The 20,000-nt window shown below is 41.8% G+C and overlaps 1 protein-coding gene across 1 annotated transcript in view; it reads right to left on the bottom strand.

Annotated features, from left to right (window-relative positions):
• lrrc1 (leucine rich repeat containing 1) overlaps window positions 1-17,170 on the bottom strand; it is a 22,982-nt gene extending 5,812 nt beyond the window's left edge. Inside the window, exons 1-8 of the mRNA XM_056471060.1 lie at window positions 17,120-17,170; window positions 16,977-17,040; window positions 12,835-12,909; window positions 11,508-11,652; window positions 10,891-11,009; window positions 8,982-9,065; window positions 2,782-2,897; window positions 2,214-2,386 (exon numbers count right to left, since the gene is read on the bottom strand). Coding sequence (XP_056327035.1) covers window positions 2,214-2,386; window positions 2,782-2,897; window positions 8,982-9,065; window positions 10,891-11,009; window positions 11,508-11,580 — 565 coding nt within the window. The 5' untranslated portion in view covers window positions 11,581-11,652; window positions 12,835-12,909; window positions 16,977-17,040; window positions 17,120-17,170. The remainder of the gene's footprint in view (window positions 1-2,213; window positions 2,387-2,781; window positions 2,898-8,981; window positions 9,066-10,890; window positions 11,010-11,507; window positions 11,653-12,834; window positions 12,910-16,976; window positions 17,041-17,119) is intronic.
• Between the last annotated feature and the right edge of the window lie 2,830 nt (window positions 17,171-20,000).

Below are 20,000 nucleotides of genomic sequence, written 5' to 3'. Positions count from 1 at the left end.
GGCAACCTCCCGCTCTCCCTCGGGAGGCCAATACGGAAGTAACTGAAACTGCAATTCATCAAAATTCCGCTAGTCCTGGCTCCATAATAGAGCAAACTGCAATTGAGCCCGCTGTTAGAATGGCCAACTTTACAGCAGAAAAAAAGGTGTTTACAGCCTGGTACAGAGAACCATTTTGGTTCATATAGCTATTATTACCCTCCATGACAACTGTGAGGGGGTCAATTTTTTATAACTCATCCATTTCCTTTATATTAGGTTATATTAAGTTTGCATAATTAAGGGCGTGGCCACTTGAGTGACAGCTAGGTCTCGCTGGTCGCCGTCACTTCACCTCAGCTGAATCCGGCAGATTAGCCACTGATCTCGGCATATTCATCGTATTTTTGTTTTGTTTTATGTGGCTTTACACGGTCAGCTGCCTTTCGGACTTATTTCTTACAATTATCAGATGATATGGGATGCTGTGTGCATTTAATTGTGCTCACAAACCATTCACGTGGCCTCCGTTTCCCATGCGAGTAAAGTTATATACTTATACAACATCTCTATAAATGTGTGTGTCTTATTTAAGATCATTTATCATTAATATTTTTCTTTAGACCCGTAAAGCACTCCAGAATGTGACAGATTGATTAGCTGTAGGCTCTAGAACAGTCATCTGAAGCGTTATCATACAGTGTTGTGCTGGATTTTATCAATAGTCTTGCATTTACTAACACACACACACATCTGAAGTGTTTGGAAGTAATTCGCGTGTACCTCCTGAAGAAAAACGTCATAAGAGCAATGTTTAGTGTCTCAGTGTATTACAACAGTGTTTTTGAAAGTCTAAACACTTTATTGATATAGTGTACAGCCAAGCACATGTGGTCAGAACACAAACGAGTCGCAGGTAATAGAGTATTAAGCGTTTCTCCCAAAGTAAAGTCTGTCTGCCAGGTCTAAGCAAAGTGCCAGCAGGTGTCTGTAGCTCCGCCCACTCTCCGCCTCTTTGCCCTTGTTTGGTATCCCGCCGTGGGTGCGATGACGCGCGAACAAAATGGCGACGGTTGGCCGCGCCTACTTGTGGCTTCTTTTGCGCTCTTCAGAAACCTATGGGTGACGTCACGGATGCTCCGTCCATATATTTTACAGTCTATGGCTGGGACACACCAAGCTGACACCAAACAACTATGTCTCCCAGCCCTTAGGGTTAGCTGAGGCAACTCTCTAAGATCAAATCTTTTTGCTCACACGGTGCGATTTCAGCCATGATTTGGTGGTCTGAGACAAATTTGAGAAATCCCAAAAGATTCCTGAAATCCTAGATTAAAATCTGTGATCTGTGATATAAAAACATCATTAGGTCAAGGAGAGTTCCCAACTGGGATATAGTAATAAGTGTGTGTGTGTGTGTGTGTGTGTGTATGTGCACGTGTGTGATCTGAGCTCAGAGCAGATAAGCCTCTTTATTCCGCCATTGCTCTGGCAGCAGGAGTGTGTCTGTGTGTATGTGTAGGAAGAGCACAGATATGAAGAGCAGCTCAACACCTGAACGTTCCTTCAGATCAGCAAAAACGCAACACACACTATAGGTGAGCTGGAGCCCAGAGCACACACACCACACAGTGGATTTCCGCCAACTTATCCAGCATACCTTTTAAACAGTGGATGCCCTTCCAGCCACAACCCATCACTATATTATTTCATAATACTTCAAAATAATAAGAAAACATTACTTTAAATCGTCTTAACTAATGTAGCATAAGTGTTTAAATGATAACTTAATGCTATAAAAACATAAACAATCACATTTATAACAGCGGAGTTCAATGCTGAATACACTAGTCAAGCAGAATCTGTCTTTGCATTGATTTGCTCACCAAAGTCTCTACATTGTTCGGTGACAATGTGTACATTTCAACAAAATCTGATGAATTTACGCCATCTAATTGAAACATTTCATTTCAGTTAGCTTTTACCAATAAAACAAACAAAGAGTTGCATTAAATTTGACCTGATGATCTTAAAACATCACCATCATTCTCCCTCTCGCCTCAGATAAGATGGCGGGGCAAATCAAAGGTTACCATGGGCAAACTTAGGCCCGCAAGTCCTAGTTTGGGCATCACTAATATAAAACGAACTTTTCTAATGGTAGTATAGTAAATTCAAATGTAGTACACACTCGAGTACCAGGCAATTTCGCACACAGCCTGTCAGAGTTTTACCTGTGTTTTCCGATTCGCATGGTTGCTGAGGCAGCAGAACGCAGGTCAGCACCTTCTCTCCAGACTCGGGGTCCACGTCCGTCTGGAAGGTGAGCAGAGGCTGAGACTGGTTCTCCGAGAGCCACAGAGCTTTGAGCCGTAGAGACGTGAGCGTCAGGGGCAGATACAGCAGTCTACAACCACACACACACACACACACACACACACACACACACACACACACACACACACACACAATATATCAGTCACAGTCTGTCATGCATATCCATAAGTTCCATGTGATGTTTACTATCCTAGTTAAGCCTTTAAATGTCACTTTAGGCTGAATACTAGTATCTTAAAGTCAAATAGTCTAATATTATGTGCTGTCATCATGTCAAAGAGAAAATAAATCAGTTATTAAAGCTATCATGTATAGAAATGCATTTAAAAAAATATTGGTTTGTTAAACAGAAATTTGGGGGATAATAATTCTGACTTCAACTATATATAAATAAACTGCACAACCCAAATCAAAGCAGCTCAGTGGTGTGTTTGATGACGGAAAGCCCTGCAGATTCCTACGAACCTGTTTCCAGACAGGTCCAGCACGTGGAGTTCGCTGGCCTGCGAGAGCTCTGGAGGGATGCGGATCAGCCGGTTCTCTCTCACACACAGCACATTCAGACTGCAGCAGCCGCCGATCTGAAACACAAACACGCAAAAACAACATGAGTACAGTAACCTGAGCACTGCAGGACAACAGCAGTTCATGAACATCTGCAGGAAAACCAGACTGAATCAGCTGAATACAGAAAAGTCTTACAGTCTAAGGCCATGTCCACTGGTACATGGCTATTTTATAAAGGTTAAAATAATGTTAGAAGAAGAGTTTCCCCCACGTTTGTTTTTTAAAAACCAAATTCAATTCAATTCACCTTTATTCCTGTAGCGCTTTTACAATATAGTTTGTGTCAAAGCAGCTTCACATAAAAGATTATAGTGATTTGAAACGCTGTCAGTTCAGTTTTCAGAGTTTAGGTTCAGTTCAGTTTAGCTCAGCTCAGTGTGGTTTAAGGGTGCTTTCACCTAGACTTTTGTTTCAGAACCTGTCTCGTTTGCCCAGTTAGCACTGTTCGTTTGGCATATATGAATCCAGCAATTGATGGCAAAACAATCGCTCCGAGATCGCTTGAATGAGGTGGTCTCGGCTCGATTGAAACAAACTCTGGAGCGGATCGATTGTAGTGAGAAAGCAATACGATGCGAGCCCGGTTATATTACAGTGTTTTATAGATATGTAATAGGCATACGGCTATATGAAAGGAGAATTACGAGTAGGGCGAGAGGTCATTCCAGACATCCCAAGTCTCCCGGAAGTTTCGGGAGTCTTCTGCAAATGCATCCAGACTCTCGGATGTCCGCAAACGAGTGATAATCTCCAGGAAATCGCGCGTCTCCCTCCCGGTCCACAAATACGTCACGGACCCTTCACCCCTCCCCACCGCATCTGTCCTTGCTCTTCAGACACGTCGCGCGCACCTTGTCAAACACCACCAAACCACCACCACCCTGACCGCTGAGCGGGACTCTGCAAAATAAACCGTGAAACTGACCAATGTGAGGAGAGTTTACACACACATGACTTGTTTTAGCTCTTTTGGTCCGTTTAGAAACTTTGCCGTGTGAAAGCGAACCGCAGCAAGAACAACGAGCAACATTGTAACAATTTTAATCCTTGTTTCGGAATAACTGAATCGATTCACAACCTGCGGTCTGTGCGAGTCCTAATGCCCCAGTATACACTATACTGTCAGTGAGTGAGCGCCGTCTTTCTGATGAGACGTTAAACCGAGGTCCTGACTCTCTGTGGTCATTAATAATCTCATGGCACTTCTTGTAAAAGAGTAGGGGTGTAACCCAGGTGTCCTGGCCAAATTCCCTCCATCGGCTCTCCATGGTCTCCCAATCATTCCCATCCACCAAATTTGTGTGGACTCTATTACTCTATTACTGTCTCCCCACTCCACCAATAGCTGGTGCATGGTGAAGCTCTGGCACCATTGTCCTGTGGCTGCCGTCGCATCATACAAGTGGATGCTGCACAGTGGTAGTGGTGTGGAGAGACCCCCCCCCCCCCCTCTCATGATTGTGAGGCGCTATATAAATAATACACACTACTTGCTTAATAAAATATTGTTTTATGCAATATTAATAAACTCAAACGTGAACTCTCATGCGAAATCTCAATCATTTATTGGAATGACTGGATTTCACCAAGCGAAGGTGAACGTGATTAGACTTTTACGCTCAACTTTTGAGCACAATATGACAAAGCATTATGAAAGGCGAACAAAAAGAAAACACTGTGATGATGCAACTAATCATATTTTAACTAAGCACAGACATCTGCAATAGCGGCTGACTAGTTATGTATCCTAAAACCTGTAATATAACATAGTATAGCATAACTCTGAGCTTTTAAGCTTGGGATTGGCATATGTTAAGAGTTTAAATCTCCCAATCAGAGCTTTTCTCTTTAATGGATATATTTTCAGCCCAGCGTTTTACTCGATCTGTAGAATAAAAAGCATATGTATATGCTGCCGTATAATCATTCGCCAATGTGACCTTCGACTTGGATGGAAGGGTAATAAAGTTAGCCTGTAATTAATATTCTGAACTTCAAGATTCTGAGCTTTTCTTTATTAGTTATCATAATATAGAGTGTACCTTAATCTAAGTGATACATCAGTGTATCTGCAGGTTTCTAATGCTGCGTTCACACCAGACGCGGATGAAGCGTCAAACGCAAGTGATGTACATATCAAAGTCAAAGCAAAGATGCGAATAGACATCCTGAGGCATGATTCATGTGAATGAGGCGGCGCTTATGATGAGATTCTGTGAATTAGGTGGCGTGAGTTGAGCGTTTTGTGTGTGTAATCGGAAAATCTGAACTTCAGCAGACATTCATGCTGCATTAACCAATCAGGAGCTTGCACTTGTATAGAAGTAATTATGAGGTAGCACCGGTTGTTGGTGTCCAAAAGGGGAAATCCTCCTGCCGACACCGGACAACAGCTCCTCAAACTGGGCTGGGCTCAGTCTGAAGCACCGCTGAGAGCCTCCATCATCCAGGTATAGTTTCTGGAGGAGTTGATAAACTCACAGAGCTGGTGACATAGGTGGCACAGTACTCAGACATGGTTCCGAACGAATATACGCTGTTTTTCAGCCTTCCTAAAGCACATAAATGCAACTATTCTCTCGATAAAATCCATGTTAGCCACTTAGCAACGAAACTAGAGTCACCGGGCAGACAGAAGCCCTGCCTATGACCCAAATCCGTGTCTATTGAGAAGTGAATTTGACGCGCGACCGAAGCAAGTAAACTCAAAATGTTCATGTGTGTTGTGTCTGGTGTAAACACAGCCTAAGAGTCATATTTAAGACTTTAAGACCTTTTTAAATGGCACACAGAATTGAATTAAAGACCAATTGTGTAGTATAATTTAATAGTATTGAATCTGCATGAAAAGCACACAACACAACTATCGAATTACCATCCCAAACGATCTTTATTCTATATAGAAAGAGTAAAAAACCTAAAAAACAGGTTTTGAACTGACTAATAATAACTAATAGTAATAATAATTAGGATGCAGAGGAAGCATCAAGTCACTAGTCTGGCCGGTGATGTGAAAAATCATCTGATTCCGGTGCCATGTCTAGTTCTTTATTTGTTAACGTTAGGCTTGATGAAGCTGTTAAACGCCTATTATAGAGCGATATCTCTGCAAAATCTGCTTGCATAAGCGTAATCCAGTCTAATTTGCTTCTTTAAATAGAAAGATAGCTATTGTCATGCACTCTAAAATTGCTTGAGGATGATAAAAATGAGCGTTTGTGTCTGAAGCGTTGTGTTGTGTCCGAGTGTGTGAGGTCAGAGGTCATAGACGATCTCATTCATACTCAGCCATTGTTTTAGCAAGACAATACGATTCCTCAAATGTGTTTCAGCTCTTCACCACACACACACACTCTTAAGAATACACTGGAGGACTGCTGAAGATGACATAAGAGTCTGGACACAAAGACATGCAGTACTACGGCTAGTGTGAGCAGAAGTCATGTGACGTGATGATGGCAGGCTGCCCGAGGCTAGCGCGTTAATAACACTGATTGACCAGAGGTGTGGTTCACTGATCTAGATTCACTGAACTGGATTTGCAGGTTAGTAGGGGTAAGGATTACCACTCATTAAGTCAATCAGAGAGACAGCGGGGACACCATCAGCTGAGTCAGCATGCAAACCAGAACACTCGAGTGACGCTGATGACTGTGAATATAGCCATGTGAACCACAAATGTCCACAAAACTGAAGATTTGCAGAACGTTTTCTTCAAATGGAAGTGAGTTGAATGCATTTACATGTACTTGGTTAACTCTGTGAACATGAAAGCTGAAATATATCCAGTGTTCAGGGGAACTAGCAAAAGCAGGAAAAACTAGTTTAAGTGTATCAGAACAGCTAAAGAGAAACTGCCGTAGGCGCCACCGAGTTCACAGCATATGTACAGTAAACAGACGGTCTAATCTCTAACGTTTGATCAATCCTGGTTTGTTCAATTTTCTGGGAAAATATACAAATACAAAATACAGTAAATTTATTTACAACATTTAGGATTTTCTAAATTATATGCAAGTATACATAATATGTAAGTGAACTTATAAGTAGTGCTGTCAAAAGGTTAATCACAATTAATTACAAAATAAAAGCGTATTTAAATTATATATATATATATATATATATATATACACTCACCGGCCACTTTATTAGGTACATCTTTCCAACTGCTCATTAACGCAAATTTCTAATTAGCCAATCACATGGCAGGAGTTCAACGTATTTAGCCATGTAGACATGGTCAAGACGATCTGCTGCAGTTCAAACCGAGTATCAGAATGGGGAATAAAGGAGATTTAAGTGACTTAGAACAGTTCTGTGGGCGCAAATGCCTTGTTGATGCTAGAGGTCAGAGGGGAATGGCCAGACTGGTTCCAGCTGATAGAAAGGCAACAGTAACTCAAATAAGCACTCGTTACAACCGAAGTCTGCAGAAGAGCATCTCTGAACACACAACACGTCCAACCTTGAGGCGGATGGGCTACAGCAGCAGAAGACCACACCGGGTGCCACTCCTGTCAGCTAAGAACAGGAAACTGAGGCTACAATTCACACAGGCTCACCAAAACTGGACAATAGAAGATTAGAGAAACGTTGCCTGGTCTGATGAGTCTCCATTTCTGCTGCCACATTCAGGATGGTCAGGTCAGAATTTAACAACAACAACAACATGAAAGCATGGATCCATCCTGCCTTGTATCAATGGTTCACGCTGGTTCTGGTGGTGTAATAGCGTGGGGGATATTTTCTTGGCACACTTTGGGCCCATAAGTACCAATTGACCATCATGTCAACACCACAGCCTACCTGAGTATTGTTGCTGACCATGTCCATCTCTTTATGACAACAGTGTACCCATCTTCTAATGACTACTTCCAGCAGGATAACGCGTGGGTCCAACCCGTACTAGTAAGGTGTACCTAATAAAGTGGCTGGTGAGTGTGTGAGTGCTTATTACAGTGGGATTCACAATAAACCCGTCATGCTTAAATTTGATCTGAAGTGAAAATGAAAGTAGTGGCATGTGTGAAATGCTCTATGTAAATATTTGTGCTCTCTAATTCACAACCAATCAAAAAGGAGTGGTGCTTTGAAGGTGTTGTTGCATGACATGAATTGCTTCATATATAATATAAAGTCACTAAAAAACATTTTAATTAATTCTCAAAAACAGCCGTGAGCTCATAATAACATTGTGACATTGTGAAAAGGATACTTCCCTCTAAATTGAAATATATCCTCTATTTCAGTGTTTCCCAACCATGTTCCTGAAGGCACACCAACAGTACACATTTTCAATGTCTTCCTAATCAAACACACCTGAATCACCTAATTAGAACACAAGAAGAGACTCCAACACCTGAAGTTAATTAGTCAGGTAAGGGAGACATCCAAAATATGTACTGTTGGTGTGCCTCCAGGAACAGGGTTGGGAAACACTGCTCTATTTACTCATCTACAAGTGTTCATTCATTCGTTCATTCATTTTATTTTTCGGCTTAGTCCCTTTATTAATATGTGGTTGCCACAGTGGAATGAACCACCAACCAGCATATGTTTTACACAGCGGATGCTTTTCCAGCTGCAACCCATCACTGGGAAACATCCATACACACTCATTCACACTCATACACTACGCACGATTTAGCTTACCCAATTCACCTGTACCACATGTCTTTAGACTTGTGGGGGAAACCGGAGGAAACCCAAGCGAACAGGGGGAGAACATGCAAACTCCACACAGAAATGTCAACTGACTCAGATGAGGCTCGAACCAGCGACCTTCTTGCTGTGAGGCGATTGTGCTCCCCACTGTGCCACCATGTGTCACCTACAAGTCTTTATAAAAGTGAGAGCTAGAAAACCGATAACCATTGACTTCCATAGTAGGAAGTAAAATACTATGGAGGTCAATGGCTATCATTAGTGTTGAGAAAAACAAAGAGTTTTAAAGCCTTTTAAGGGAAAACATTTATATCGTGTGTAGTTGATGCTTTCTCTGAGGTTTGAATGATGAGAGATGGAGTTCAGTCACCAAACCCTGTGGCTAACAGAACCGTTGAGCTTGGTTTTAATGATTAAACTACATTGCGTCATACCTCTTTTGGTAAAGATGCGAGGCGATTCCTATCACAGTTGAAGTTGGAGAGTTTCTTTAGCTTTCCAATGCTTCTTGGCAAATTCTGAAAGATTAAAAACAGACATTATTAAATCCCCCAATGCACACTGTAAAGGAAAACTGCTGATGCTAATAATATGTTATTTTAAAGCAGGGGTCACCAAACTTGTTCCTGGAGGTCAGGTGTCCTGCAGATTTTAGCTCCAACCCTAATCAAACACACCTGAACAAGCTAATCAAGGTCTTACTAGGTATTCTTGAAACAATCAAGCAGGTGTGTTGAGGCAAGTTGGAGCTAAACCCTGCAGGGACACCGGCCCTCCAGGACCGTGATTGGTGACCTCTGTTTTAAAGGTATAGTTCACCCAAAACTGAAAACGTTCATCATCATTTATTCACCCTCAAGTGTTTCTTAATCCAGTATATGTTTTTAGTTTGGATGGGATGAATTGAGGAGAATAAAAAATATATGAATGGAATAAATAAGATTAATAATAGAATTATAAGAAACAACAACAATTATGTTGGCGTGGGTTTCCTCCGGGTGCTCCGGTTTCCCCCACAAGTCCAAACACATGCGCTATAGGGGAATTGGGTTAACTAAATTGCCCTTAGTGTATGAGTGTGAATGCAAGAGTGTATGGATGTTTCCTAGTGATGGGTTGCGGCTGGAATGGCATCCGCTGAGAAAAACACATGCTGGATAAATTGGCGGTTCATTCTGCTGTGGTTACCACAGATTAAAAAAGGGACTAAGCTGAAAAGAAAATGAATGAATGACAACAATAATATGGGAATAAATGATAGTTGGTAGTGAAAGACAATACACAGTTGCAGAGAAGGAAAATATATTATTCATTCATTCATTTTCTTTTCGGCTTAGTCCCTTTATTAATCCGGGGTCGCCACAGCGGAATGAACCGCCAACTTATCCAGCATATGTTTTACACATTGGATGCCCTTCCAGCTGCAACCCATCTCTGGGAAACATCCATACACACTCATTCACACTCATACACTACGGACAATTTAGCTTACACAATTCACCTGTACCCCGTCTTTGGACTGTGGGGGAAACCTGAGCACCCGGAGGAAACCCACACGAACACAGCGAGAGGAAAATATATAATAACAATAAATAAACTAATAAAAAAAAGAAGAAGAAAGAAAAATATTGATGTAAAATAATTTTGGGGGATTTTTGGGTGAACAATCTTGCGACAGTTGGCTTACGCAAACGCTGAGGCGCACCTCTTGAAAAATGTAACTACACGTCAGAAAGACGCATATCGCAAGCTCTGTGATTGGTCAGCTTGGTAGCTGTGATAAGTGTGCGCGGGACCAATACCCGCACGAAACCCTTTGAAGCGAGTGTTTACAAGTGTGGAGGAGCTCTAGATAATAGCTCTCAAACTCAATTCCTGGAGGGCCGCTGCTCTGCACAGTTTTGCTCCAACCCTAATCAAACACAGCTGATCCAAATAATCAAGGTGTTCCAGACTACTAGAGACTATTAAGCAGGTGTGAGTTGGAGGTGGTCGAAGCTAAATTATGCAGAGCTGCGGCCCTCCAGGAGCTGAGGACCACTGTTCTAGATGGAAACTGTTATTTTGTGTTTACCTCATGATTAAAGTTGTTGCACGTCCGCCGGTTCCGCCTCTGAATAAGCGAGTTTGAGCTACTTGTACATTAAGGTAGCGTTCAGCAAAAACAAAACACCCTCAAAGAAACTCGATACAGAGGAAGTAGTGGCAGCTAGCATTTCAGAAGTGTTATTGCAGAGCAACACGAACAGCACGCAGAAGTATAACCGCACGACTACACACAAGGCAGGCGCCGTGGGTCACGCTGATCACTCGACGCAGAAGTACAAACCAGGTTTAACTCACCACTAGCTGGTTTTCTGTCAGCACTAGCTCTGTCAGGCTTTCACAGTGGCCGATGCTCTCCGGGAGCTGCAGTAAACGGTTCTGATCCACTTTCAGTATCGAAAGACGCTTTAATTTCCCTACGAGAGAGAGAGAGAGAGAAATAAATCAAACATCACAGCTCATTACTGTGCTCTGTTCACACACACACACACACACACACACACGCACGCACGCACGCACGCACGCACACGCACACACTCACTCACACCCACAGATACAAACGCACTTGACCACAGACCCACACGCATGCACACACACTTGAACACGCAAACACATACACACGTATGAGACACACAAACACACACACACACACGTATGCAAACTCCCACTCTCACACACACACATGCACAAACTCACTCACACAGGCACGCATACACACAAAAACACATACACGCACACATGCATGCAAACATTCACTCACACACAGACACGCTCACACACTCTCACACACACTCACGTACTCTCTTACACACACACACACACGCTCACTCCTTCACTCTCACACACTTTCACTCACTCACGCACTTTCCCTCACTCACTCACACATTCATTCTCTCACACACACACACACTAACCGATGCCTTCCGGCAGCAGGTCTATGAGGTTCTGGGACACCAGCAGGTCAGTGAGGGACAGCAGGTTCCCCATCTCCTCCGGGAGGCGCTCTAACTTATTCTCCGACACATCCAGACACGTCAAGCTTCTCAAACTGCCCACTTCCTGAAGCGCACACACACACACACACACCCACGCGTAAGCACGCATGCAAACACAAGCATCTGAGAAAGACCAGCAGCTTGTGTTCGATTTAGGGATGCCAATCTCCACAAATTCCCATTGTTTTTAACTGAACCATCACTGATTGATTAAGGAGTGGCATGCTGGCTCAGTGGTTAGCACAGTGGCTCACAGTGAGAATGTCGCTGGTTCGAGTCCCGGCTGGGTCAGTTGGCATTTCAGTGTGTGGAGTTTGCATGTTCTCCCCGTGTTGGCGTGGGTTTCCTCCGGGTGCTCCGGTTTCCCCCACAGCCCAAACACACGTGACATAGGGGAACTGATTAACTAAATTGGCCGTAGTGCAAATTGGTGAGTGTGTGTGTGTGTGAATGAGTGTGTTTGGGTGTTTCCTAGTACTATGTTGTGGGTTGCTGCTGGAAGGGCATCAGCTACGCAAAACATATTCTGGAATAGTTGGCGGTTCATTCCGCTGTGATAAATAAAGGGACTAAGCCGAAGGAAAATTAATAAATGAATGATTAATCATTAACCTTAATAAGTAAGTGTGTTTTTACGTTTAATAGACGTAACATAGACAGTTTGCCTAAAACAAGCCTACATTTGTCAGTGTAAATCTAATAGACATCCAACAATAATCCAATACTAGACTAGTCATCAAATAGACAGGAATGAATGACGACACATATGAAGTTGACAAGTTTTGGACTATTGACTGACGTCTATTAGATTTCCAGACCGCTCAAATTGAGCCTTGTTTTAGCCAAACCATCTTTTTGATTCATTACAGAAAGGGTTGTTGCTAGAAGGGATACAGCTGCAGCCAGAAGCTAACAAGGGTTATTTATATTACTTATTAAATGATCCATGAATTATATTATATTAACGTCTACCCCTACTCCAACCCTAAACCCATCCATCACACTAATAATAAAACAGTAATTATATAGAGTATTATTCAAATTTATTATTTATGAAAAATGCTGCAATGTTTCATTTTTAACATCGATCCAGACCAAATGAGACGTACTACAGGCGTGAAAGCACCCTAAAAGAACATAACAAGCAGAAAGTGTGTAGAAAAGGAGCACAGACAGCTGATCTGACAGTCAGACGGACAGTTTTCCAGGATCAAATCAACAGGAGGATGTGTCAAGAAGGCTTTACCGCGGGTATATCAGACAGCTGGTTTCCATCAAGCCACAGGTCTTTCAGGCTGACAAGACAGCCTATTGTCTCGGGCTGCAAAAGAAGAAAACAAGTTTGACAGAGTTCAGATGGAGGCGCAGGAACGGCAGGTGACTGACACCGAGCAGCACAGGAATGCAGAGGCAGAGACCAGCATTCATTCATTCCAGTGGAGGAGGCAGAAAGTCCAGCGCAGGACTCGATCTGCCAAACACAGCTCACATTCATGCAAACAAGAGCTTTAGATCAGGATAAATGAGTGCATGGAACGTGCTATTCTCAAGAGATCTGACAGAAATTGATAAGTCATCCCATCCATCCATTCATTTATTGGCACGGTGTTAATTTAAATGGCTAGTTTAACCAAAAACGAACATTTCCACACCAGTTACTCACATTTCTTTTTCTGTTGAACACAAAACAAGATACTGTGAAGAATGTTGGGGAAAAAAGAAGCCACAGACATCCATAATAGGATAGGAACTAAAAATGGTGAACGGATGTCTTTAATGCCTCATTCCCACTGAGTGGTACAATACGGTACGCTTCGGGTCACCTGTATCAGGCTTGTGTCTCCACTGCCAAAGGAACCAATGGTATTCTTTTGGTGGGCGTGGTGTATGACAGAAAGTTGCAGTCGATGTCATTCTCGCTGTCAAGTTCACATATCATACGAGAAGCACTTCCTACTAAACAAATGCTTTACATTAATAAATACTTATGAATAAATAAACGTTCATTACTAAACTTTCTATAAACAGGATTTGATTATAGCCGCAGATCAATGACAACCCTGCTGAAAAATCCAGCTTAAACCAGCCTAGGCTGGTTGGCTGGTTTTAGCTGGTTGACCAGCCTAGTTTTAGAGGGGTTTTGGCCATTTCCAGGCTGGTTTCCAGACATTTCCAGCCTGGTCTTAGCTGGTCAGGCTGGAAAATGACCAGCTCAATCCAGCTAAAACCAGCTTGACCAGCCTGGTTTAAGCTGGACATAGCTGGTTTTGGCTGGGCTCCCAGCCTGGCTAGGCTGGTCAAGCTGGTTTTAGCTGGTCATTTTCCAGCCGGACCAGCTAAGACCAGGCTGGAAATGGCCAAAACCCCTCTAAAACCAGGCTGGTCGACCAGCTAAAACCAGCCAACCAGCCTAGGCTGGTTTAAGCTGTTTTTTTCAGTAGGGAAGGTGAATTAGCCTACTGTAACGTCTGTGATTAGGTAAAATATAAAAATAAATAAAACATTTATCAGCACGTTACCAATTACAAATAAAAACGTACATTTAGGCCTTATTTGGTTCATAAACGATATGAAACATTCAGTCAGTACAAACCTCTCAATCTTTATTCCTCACCAGCACATGTAACGTTAACACCTTGTTAAAAATTAAGTGTCATTCTGAGTTCATAATAATCCATAAGGTGATGATAATAGCTCAACATGGCAGATTATTCATGTTTTAGATTGCTGAAAGAATCATTTGCTCCTTTGTTTTCAGGGTTTCTCCTTAGTTTTTCACGCTTCACTCTGGTGTTTGTCCGTTTCTGAAAGAATTTCCAAGGCACTTCAATAATCACGTGCATCTTATTATCATCAGCGTTCGATATTTTAAATACAGAAGCTTGGCGAGTGTGAAACCACTTGCGCTTTTAGACGGCCTCGTAAACAAAAACAATACTTCTGCTCTTCTTCTTGGCTTTGTTGCTGTTCATCAAGACGACGACAAGGTTAGTTTGAGCTTGTGTCGACCATGGCTTGTTATTATATGTATATATTATTATGGTGTAATGTCTCGGCTGTGTATTTAAAAATGTCACTTCCTTTGTTTTCATTCTCCAGGCTTGTGCACATGCTAGTGACATTTCTCTGTAAACCAATAGCGTTCAGGCCAGTAGCGTTTTGGTACCCTTTTTTTATGCTAGACACCCTTTAGAAGGGGGGTAACTGTACGGTTCGATTTTTGGTAGCTTTTGACAGTGGAAACGACCATAAAAAGCGTACCGACCCATACCGTACTCAGTGGAAACGGGCCATAATTGAAATCTGAATATGCACTTCCTGTTTGTTTTCATTTCAATTCTCAGATTACTTCACAGGCCTCGAAATTAACCTTTATTCTTGGTATCACCGGTGCTTCTAACTTTAAAAATGTAGGTGCACCAGACAAAATTTAGTCGCCCCCACCAAAAATGATGAGCACAGTTACTACACGTTTTATATTAACAGATTTATTACATTTGAAATCAACACTAATGACAAACTAACTAACAAACAATAATCTGCATGCGCTCAGCGGCCCTGCACGCACTGCTTGACGTGAGATGAACTGAGCTGACGATATTAACTGTGCTGTTCTCACAGGTGCTGTCTGATATTGCAGACGCTTTTGACATATGACTTACCAGTTGGATACGTCATCTTAATAGCGTTAACGGTCTGTTCATGAGCTGCATTATTAGTTTAATCTCAGAGAATGCAAGCCCTTTTGCGATGGTGAACACGGTGCCAGTCGCATCTCATGCTTAAAATGTGTAGATGAAGCAAACATTGTTACCTGAAGACTCCATCTTTACGGTGAACGCTTCAGTCATTTTCATAGCAGACTTTAACCACTGGAAGTCTTTTATCCACTCTTGGAAAAGTGTAAATGCTGGATTGACAATCATTACATGATCACTAATAAGACGTGCCATTATTTGCAGTGTTGTTTTCATTCTCTCATCTTCGGCGCTTTACATTTTCGCGGTTGTATAGCTCCCTGTCATCTGAACTGAGGGATTGACAGCTGATATTAACCAATCCAATCGCGTTCTGCTCTAGCGCAGTGGGCCAATAAGAAGAGCTTGAAGGTGGGGCAAGCATTTCGGGCTTTGTTTACTGCAGCAAGCTGACACGACAACTGTTTTAAACCATCGCCGAGCGCTGCATTTGGTGTTTTTAGAAGCAAAGATGCATAATGCTTGAATGTCTCCTGAATTAGCGCATGCCGTGAACATTTTGCTGTGACAACTGGTCGCACGACAACAATTTTATGCACTCTTAAGGCGCCCAAATATATTTTGAGGTCGCATAGATAAGATTTAGGGCGCATATGCAACCAAAAAGATCACAGTTTCAAGCCCTGACTTCAGTCTGAGGTATTGGGCGTGGCTAACACTTAACCACGCCCCTCCAGTAGTCAGTTTCGAGTCTGTTAGGTTGTAATAACTCTCCCCAAACCCTTTTCCCCATCTTTCTGAATGAAATGCCTACTTTAATACATCCAATCAGCTCACAGTAGTAAAAACAAGCCACACCCACTTCCGATTCAAGCAGACTTAAAAGGTAATCGGCTGTCTCTGGCAAACTGCTCCTTGAGATCCAAAAGAGCCGCTTATTTATCTACAGTTTTCATCCACAAAACACACACATGCTCATAATTGGGGAACACTGCTCTCTGTGGGGACACACTCGATAAAGAATTACAGAGACTTTTATAGTTATCTTGGATCATCTTTGAATGCTTGTTGTCGCTCAATGATTGATTGCGAAGCAACGTGCAGTCCTGCATATTCGTTACCCACGACATGTCAAGATTTTATCTAGACAAAAATCACATAATCTGACAGTGAGTGTCATAACCAACAATAAACATTGTGAAATCTGAACAGGGCTGTGTTAGAAAAAGCTTGATGGCTCTGATTTGGAATCTTAAAAAGTAAGCCTGATAAACCCTTGACTTACTACTAGTCGATCTAACTAGTAACTAGATCAGGGGTGGGCAAACTCGGTCCTGGAGGGCCGGTGTCCTGCATAGTTTAGCTTTAACTCTAATCAAACACACCTAAACATCCTAATCAGTGTCTCCAAGATCACTAATTATCTATAAGCAGGTGTGTTTGATCAGAGTTGGAGCTAAACTGTGCAGGACACCGGCCCTCCAGGACTGAGTTCGCCCACCCCTGAACTAGATAATAATAATTCGATTATTATGGCTAATGTTGATGTAACTGGACTCTGTCTTCGTTGTATTCATCGTAATAATCCAGACATGGCGTGACTGTTGACATTTACTAAGCCTTGAGTAGCAGAGTCATTATTACTGTTATTAGTACGTGTAAAACTGATGGTAAAAATCACAACACTCACCAAATTATACAGTTCATTGCTTCCTACATCCAGTTCTTCAAGTTTCTGAAGTTGAGACAGAGACCTGGTTGAAACAAAGCACAATAAACAACAAGCGTCTGCACACACACTGATGCACTGACACGGACTAATATTACACTTACTCTGGTAAATATGTCAGCAAGTTCTCTCGGAGTTCCAGTGATACCAAGTTACAGAGGCTGGAGGAAAGACAGGAACAAAATACTTCTGTCAGTTCAATCTTTAAGCATTTTTGAGTAGTAAATTACATCGTCATGATGGGTTTCTGAATTGTATTTATACTTCAGGGACACCATACATAATAGAAGTCATCACAGTTGGGTAAACTTCTGTAGTGGGAATTTTAAATCATGTGTGAACAATTCAGATCATAATTACAGTGAGGATAATAAAGGTTATCAACAAACATCAGATAAAACGGTCACACTTTACAATAAGGATTCATTAGTTCATGTATTAACGTGAACTAATCATGAACAATACTTGTACAGCATTTATTAATCTTAGTTTAGCATTTACTAATGCGATATTAACATCGATAGCCAACATGAACAAATACTGTAATAAATGTTCCTTGTTTGATCATGCCAGTAAATACATTACTAACATGTAACAACTAATACAACCTTATTATAAAGTGTTAGCAACAAAATTAGCTTCACTACAATTTCACAAAAATGTAAACAATAACTTGTTCGAGTGATCTCTTAACGCTTAAATAATTAATTTTTTTATAAATAAATAAATCTGATCATTAAAAAACGAAATGGTAACAACAAAAACACACGACCACACAAACACAGGTATTTTAAACAGTATTATTAATTTCAAACCGTATTATAAAATTTGTCCACCCTTGGTTTAAAAAAAGGCAACGTGGTAGCGCTGTTGCCTCACGGCAAGAAGGTCGCTGATTCGAGTCTCGGCTGGGTCAGTTAGCATTTCTGTGGGAAGTTTGCATGTTCTCCCCGTGTTGGCGTGGGGTTCCCCCCACAGTCCAAAGACATGTGGTACAGGTGAATTGGGTAAGCTAAATTGTCCGTAGTGTATGTGTGTGAATGAATGTGTGGATGTTTCCCAGTGATGGGTTGCAGCTGGAAGGGCATCCGTTGCGTAAAACATGTGCTGGATAAGTTGGCGGTTCATTCCGCTGTGGCAACCCCAGATTAATAAAGGGACTAAGCTAAAAAGAAAATGAATGAATGAATGTTTAAAAAAAAATTAAAAAGCAAAACACACTGTTATGCACTTTAAGTTTGCGAGTCTACCTAAGCATTTCTTTCTGTTGTGGTCAAACGTATGCTGGATAAGTTGGCGGTTCATTCTGCTGTGGCGATCCATGATTAATAAAGGGACTAAGCCGAAAAGAAAATGAATGAATGAATGAAATAAATTAGGAAATTACCCATGGCAGCTTTAATGTAATATAGTTTGGTATGTTTCTCTTCGGCCCACGGTTCCTCGGTTTGGTTTTTGGCTCTTCATATGAAAATGTTTGGGCACCCCTGTTCTATGTAGTATGAATGAGAGGACTATGAATGGAGCTCAGATGTCCCACATCTGCCATTTGTCATGATCACATGACCTACCAGCGTTAGTTCACGGCCATTCATAGGATGCACATTTCACAATCTCGCTGGAAGTAGTAGGTCATTCAGGTACTTCTTGCAAACTGTTTTTCCAATTCTTTGAATTCAGACATACTACTCGGCTTGTATACTGATTTTCATGTACTATATACACTACCTGACAAAAGTCTTGTCGTGGATCCTAGTTGTAAGATCAACAAATAATAACTTGACTTCTAGTTGATCTGGAAAAGTAGCAGAAGGAGGATTTTTCTGCTGAATCATCTGTTGATCTGCATCCCAATCATCACAAATACTGCTGAAGACCTACTGGAACCATCATGGAGCCAAGATACTCAATGAAATCAGTCAAGTTTGGTGAATGAAAAATCATGGTTTGGGGTTATATTCAGTATGGGGGCGTGCGAGAGATCTGCAGAGTGGATGATCAACATCAACAGCCTGAGGTATCAAGACATTTGTGTAAAATAAGCGTAATCTAGAGGCCTTTGCCTTTCATATGAGCCACTTCTGATACCAAATGATCAACTAGAAGTCAAGTTATTATTTGCTGTTTGTAAAACTGGGAAAGGCGACAAGATTTTTGCCAGGTAGTGAAGTACAACAGCAAGCGCATCAAGTATAAAAGCCTTCACAGTTCTTCCCAGGCGAAAGTATAAATCAGCCTTCACCTGACCTCACCCCTAAACCTCATGCAATCCAATTGGGTTTCAAGGAAAACACCCTTCTTTTTTGGCCTCGCCCACCAATCTTGAAACTCCTATTACTTTCCTTTAATTGACAAGTAGGCAGTGAGATGTGGTTGATGTATCCCCTGTGGGATGAACACTCAACACACACACATCCTAAGATAGCAATCACAAACTTCCAGAAACGAGCACATGATCTCAGCCTTGAGCCTCGCAGCTGGTGCAAACACATCTCAGATTGTGTTTTCTAGAGCTTCTGCAATTTAAAAGCAGATACGGCTTTAACAACAACAATTACAGCCAACAGGACATCCCGGTTCACCATAAAGCAGTCCTTCAGAGATAAGACCCTCTCGCGTTTCTAGAAAAACAACTCTCAGGGTTGAAGGGTTTGGATTTTCAGTGGATGTATCTGGAAATAAGGGTCAAAATGAAAGCTGTGGTGTGTCTGTTTGACCTCTTGTGCGGGTCAGCTTGATCTCCAGGACAGAAACGCTGCTGTTTTTCACGACAACCAAACAAATTTAATCTTTTAAACAAGACTCCAGCACCATCTGCAGCTCACAGTCACACACATTAATCAGCTCGGTCTTCTCAAATGAAAACCCAGAGGAGAGAGAGAGAATAAAAGGAGAGGATTATTGGTGGAGGCTGGATTTCAATTCCACAAACTAAAGCCTTTGAATACTGCTGTAATAACTCAGAATGGAAACGTCATCAGCTCT

The sequence above is a fragment of the Danio aesculapii genome, chromosome 13 (genome assembly GCF_903798145.1).
Source record: "Danio aesculapii chromosome 13, fDanAes4.1, whole genome shotgun sequence".
Classification (NCBI taxonomy): Eukaryota; Metazoa; Chordata; class Actinopteri; order Cypriniformes; family Danionidae; genus Danio; species Danio aesculapii.
Note: the sequence above shows the minus strand (reverse complement) of the source record. Positions and strands in the feature narration are given on the sequence as shown.